At 37.1% G+C, this 4,914-nt stretch overlaps 2 protein-coding genes across 2 annotated transcripts; both read left to right on the top strand.

The window, feature by feature from the left end:
• The first annotated feature begins 215 nt into the window (after window positions 1-215).
• LOC138876039 (uncharacterized) lies at window positions 216-2,000 on the top strand. Its single transcript, XM_070154926.1, has 4 exons — window positions 216-554; window positions 711-1,364; window positions 1,431-1,618; window positions 1,943-2,000. Exons 1-4 carry the CDS (start codon window positions 216-218, stop codon window positions 1,998-2,000), a joined length of 1,239 nt encoding a protein of 412 aa, XP_070011027.1.
• A 1,673-nt stretch (window positions 2,001-3,673) lies between these two features.
• On the top strand, window positions 3,674-3,976 carry LOC138876038 (uncharacterized mitochondrial protein AtMg00810-like). The gene has a single exon (XM_070154925.1). The coding sequence runs from the start codon at window positions 3,674-3,676 to the stop codon at window positions 3,974-3,976; it is 303 nt and encodes a 100-aa protein (XP_070011026.1).
• The last annotated feature ends 938 nt before the right edge of the window (window positions 3,977-4,914 follow it).

Below are 4,914 nucleotides of genomic sequence, written 5' to 3'. Positions count from 1 at the left end.
GCATAATCAGTTGATCAAGTCGATCATCATCATCCTCTGTACATTCATCCATCCGATACACAAGGTTCTGTTCTCATATCTATTCAGCTACAAGGTTCTAAAAACTACTATATTTGGAGTAGATCTTTGAAAATTGTGTTGCATGGTAAAAACAAATCAGGTTTTGTCTTAGGCACCTGCAAAAAAAGTAACTATGATGTTAGTCTTCATGATCTATGAGGTGTAATGCAATAGTATTGCATGGATTAGGAGTGACACCAAACTTGATTAGCACTGTCATCTATGCTTCTGATGCCTATACTGTCTGGGAAAATCTAAGGGAACGATTTGAAAAATTAAATGCATCTAGAGCTGCTTATCTATATAAAGAAATTGCTACTTTGACACAAGAAGTATCCTCTGTGGTGTATTTCTCTCATTTGAGAGAACTCTGGGATGAGTATGAAACACTTACTCCACCACCTTCATGTGGTTGTCTTGCATCACAGAAACATATAGAACACCATCAGCTTCTGACAGGTCTCAATGACACCTATAAAAATGCCAAAAATCAGGTGTTTATGACTAGACCAATACCCAATCTAAACCAAGTTTATGCCATAATAATCAATGTAGAAAGTTAAAGGATTACTGGAAAACATGTGAATAATTCTAATGATAACAATGAAGCTACTACCATGATGAGTAATAGAGCCCATAATAGTGGTTAGAATGGAGTATATAATACTTCTGGAGGTTACACTAACACTGGCTACTCTGGAGGTTACAAACCTAAGAATTTCTTCAACAAATCAACAGTTCAGTGTGAGTATTGTAAGTATAAAGGGCATACAAAGGAAAACTGTTTCAAGCTTCATGGATATCCTAGTGATTTCAAGAATAAGAGAAGAGGAGGTACTTTCAATGCTCAAGCAAATAATGTGAACAACAATATGAATCATATGGAGAATAATTATGGAAATTTGCCTTCAGACACACAAGGAAATCAACTGAATTATGCTGCTCCAGATCGGTTCTTTACTCCAGAGCAATATCAACAAATTCTGCAGATGCTGAACAAGGGCAAAGATACTAAACATATTGCTAACTTAGCTACTACATGGACATCAAGTATATTACATGCTTTTATGTCTACTTTGGTGGATCATAATTGGATAGTAGACACAGGAGCATCTAATCACATGGTGCATAGTCTAAATCTATTGGACTCTTATGAAGAAGTATCAGAGAAGGATAAAAATAAAGTCCAATTGCCTACTGGCGAACAAGCTTCTATTACACATATTGGAATTTGTTCTTTCTTCATAAATAAGAAAAGTCAGAATATACTTCACATTGCAGATTTCAAGTATAACTTACTTTCAGTATCTAAGATCACAAAAGAGTTAAGGTGTTTGGTGGCATTCTTTCCTGACTTTTGTGTCTTTTAGGAAATCTTCAGTGGTAAGGTACTGGGGATTGGTAGAGAAGAACTTGGACTCTTTATCCTCAAGGCTGCAGAGAGACGAACTCCTGAACATCATATATCACCAAGTGTAAATACTATTGTTAGCACAAATAAGACTGGTAGCCAGAATAATACAAGTCCATGTAATGATTTCTCTTTGTGGCATAGAAGGTTAGGACATGCTCCTCTAAAAGTACTGCAGAAACTACATAATCTTCAAGGGTTGCTTATAACTGAACATTAGCATTGTACTGTATGTCCTATTGCAAAGTAATCATGGCTACCTTTTCCTCTTAGAACATCTTGATCTACTCCTATTTTTTATCTTGTTCAAGCAGATGTTTGGGGTCTATATAGACTACCAAGTCATGATGGCAAGAGATATTTTTTAACCTTGGTGGATGATTTCTCAAAATATATTTGGATTTCCTATTAACTACTAAGGCAGACACAATTGTAGTTCTAAAGAACTTTCTTACAATGGTGTCAAATCAGTTTAACTGCAGTCAAGTGCCTCAGAACTAACAATGGCATTGAATTTGTGAATGATTAAGTTCATCATCTGTTGCACAATCTGGGAATTCTTCATTAGAGTTCCTGTGTCTATACACCCCAACAAAATAGGGTAGTAGAGAGAAGGCATAGAACTATATTGGATATGGCTAGAGCTCTCAGATTTCAGGCCTTTGTACCCCTAAGATTTTGGGTTTAGTATGTGTCTACAATTGTATATCTACTAAATAGATTACCTACTGGTCTTCTTCAAGGTAAGTCTCCATTTGAAGCACTATTTAAGAAGATACCTTCTTTACAACATCTGAGAGTGTTTGGTAGCTTATGCTACACCACAAAAGTGAAAAGGGGGATAAGTTCAGTCCTAGGACAATTCCAGCAGTTCATATGGGATATTCATCTTCTCAAAAGAGCTATATTCTCTATGATCTACATTCCAAGGGCTTCTTTGTTAGTAGAGATATTGTCTTCAAGGAAGACATTTTTCCCTTTAAGCACATGCAACTTGGAACTTCTCCCTTATTTCCTATACTAGAGTTCGCTAATGCATCAATCGAAAAGAGTGCTAGCCAACCTGTATCTATCTCAGATTTACTTGCTTTTGATGCTCAACAAATGTCTTCTCCTTCTAGTCCTCTTTATGGTGGCAATTCTGAACCAACCCCCCCTTATTCCTCCTCCTGCACCCTCAGTCTCTCATGAAGGTCTTAGAAGATCTTCTAGGACTTCTAAACCTCCTATATGGCTAACTGATTATGTAGTTTAGCCCATGAAATCTACTTGTCCCTATCCTGTATCACAACTTGTCTCTTACAATCAACTGTCTTTAGACTACAGGGCTTCTCTTGCTGCATATTAGCTATTGTTGAACCCAGAACATTCAAAGAAGCAAGTGCTGATCCAAAGTGGATTAAAGCTATGCAGGCTGAGATTTCAACATTACAAGACAATAATACCTGGTCCTTGGTTGATCTACCTCAAGCGAAGGTTCCTATAGTGTGAAAGTGGGTTTTCAAGGTTAAGTATAAGTCTAACACTACTAAAAATTTTGATTTTAGCGACGGGCAACTTCTGTAGCTAAATAGAAAAATCCATTGCTAATCTCATTTAGCGACGGATTAGCAACGAATTATCAAGAAATTCTGCTAGCTACGGGCGTTTTAGCAACAGATTAGTGATGATGATCATAGCTAATTTCAGTTTTTTTTGTAGTGTAAATAGTGATGTGGAAAGATATAAAGCTAGACTAGTAGCCAAAGGCTACAGTCAACAGGAAGGCCTGGACTATACAGACACATTCTCCCATGTGGCCAAGATGGTCACAGGGAGGGCTGTAGTTGCACTAGCTGCTGCATCTGGTTGGTAAATTTTTCAGATGGATATTCATAATGCATTCCTGCAGGGTAACCTTTAAGAAGAGGTCTACATGCAAGTTCCTGATGGCTTTTCAAGCCAGGGGGAGAGTCAAAAGGTTTGTAAACTATATAAGTCTTTGTATGGATTGAAGCAAACACCTAGATAGTGGAATTTTAAGCTAACAGAGGCACTCCTAGACATGGATTTTACTCAAAGCCACTATGACTATTCCCTCTTCACCAAAGAATAGGAGCTGATCTTGTAGTCATCCTAGTTTATGTGGATAATTTGTTGGTAACTAGCATCAACTTACTTCTTATTAAGCAAGTCAGAAAAGATTTGTAGGAGAAGTTTAAAATGAATGATCTAGGAGAGCTAAAATATTTTCTTGGCATTGAGTTCTTAAGGTCTCAAAAGGGTATCCTAATGTGTCAAAGGAAATATGCCCTAGAATTGGTATCTGAACTTGGCCTAGCAGAAGGTAAACCAGCCTATACACCTCTGGAGTTTAATCAAAAACTTACTTCTGTTGAGTTTGATCAAGTAGTGAAAGATAGTGATTCTGAAGATTGGGAAGCTTGTGTTGAGTCTAGCAGGTCAGTCACAGGGTATGTGGTTAATTTTGGATATGCACTGATTTCCTGGAAGTCAAAGAAATAAGGAACAATATCAAGAAGCTCAGTTGAAGCAGAGTTCAGAAGCATGGCAACCACAGTAGCTGAAATTGTGTGGTTGGTTGGACTTTTCAAGGAGTTAGGAGTGGATATTGCTCTGCATGTGCCTCTACACTGTGACAGCAAGGCAGCAATCCAAATTGCTACACATCTAATTTTTCATGAACGAACTAAACACATAGATATTGATTGTCATTTTGTAAGAGAAAAACTAGTACAAGGGATTATTCAAACTTAGCATGTGGGTACAACAGAATAAATAGCAGATGTGCTGACAAATGCCTTGTGCAAACTACAACATGACTACTTACTAAGCAAGCTGGGAATGAAGAATGTATTTCATCCCTCAGCTTGAGGGGGAGTGTTGAGAAATATAGGCCCCACCTATTTAACTAAATTACAGTTAGTAGATTAGTTAGTATTACACTATACATAGTAGTTGAGTTAGTTATAACTAACAAATGAATAAATAGTAGCTTAGTTCTTAGCTCAATGTAACAATGACTATTTTTCTGCTCAATGAAGTAAATAATTGCTTCTGCTTTTTCTCATTTCCTCTTTTTACTCACATTTCTTCTCTTGTCACCGCCATAGCTGAAGCCTCTTGACATCATTTCTCCAAACCGGGACGGGAGCAACAAAAAAAATCAGCTTCTCTAATCCGAATTAGGAAAAGCCAAATTCGCCCCAACTGAATTGTAAATCATATAAATATGATAGTTAGCCACTTTTTGAAGAGAGAGAAGACTTTGGAGAGGCAAGAGCACACTTGGAAGCAGAGAAAATCCATAATACAGTTCGGAAATCGTGGAATTCATCTTGAGTCCTTCTTTTTCCCTTCTATTATTGATTTTTATGTATTCTTGGGAATCTATTAAGATTGCTACAATGACTATGCATGGCTAAACTCATTTATTCTGGGAT

Source organism: Nicotiana sylvestris, chromosome 8 (genome assembly GCF_000393655.2).
Source record: "Nicotiana sylvestris chromosome 8, ASM39365v2, whole genome shotgun sequence".
Taxonomy (NCBI): domain Eukaryota; kingdom Viridiplantae; phylum Streptophyta; class Magnoliopsida; order Solanales; family Solanaceae; genus Nicotiana; species Nicotiana sylvestris.
The sequence above is the reverse complement of the archived record's forward strand: the minus strand, read 5'-3'. Positions and strand labels throughout refer to the sequence as shown.

What these genes read in the sequence shown, in the direction of transcription:
- LOC138876039 (XM_070154926.1), top strand. Translation starts at nt 216, where the DNA reads ATGAGGTGTAATGCAATAGTATTGCATGGATTAGGAGTGACACCAAAC. An exon ending in ATAAAAATGCCAAAAATCAG is followed by an intron (nt 555 to 710) that starts GTGTTTATGACT and finishes AATAGTGGTTAG; the next exon opens with AATGGAGTATATAATACTTC. An exon ending in TCAAGTATAACTTACTTTCA is followed by an intron (nt 1,365 to 1,430) that starts GTATCTAAGATC and finishes TGTGTCTTTTAG; the next exon opens with GAAATCTTCAGTGGTAAGGT.
- LOC138876038 (XM_070154925.1), top strand. Translation starts at nt 3,674, where the DNA reads ATGAATGATCTAGGAGAGCTAAAATATTTTCTTGGCATTGAGTTCTTA.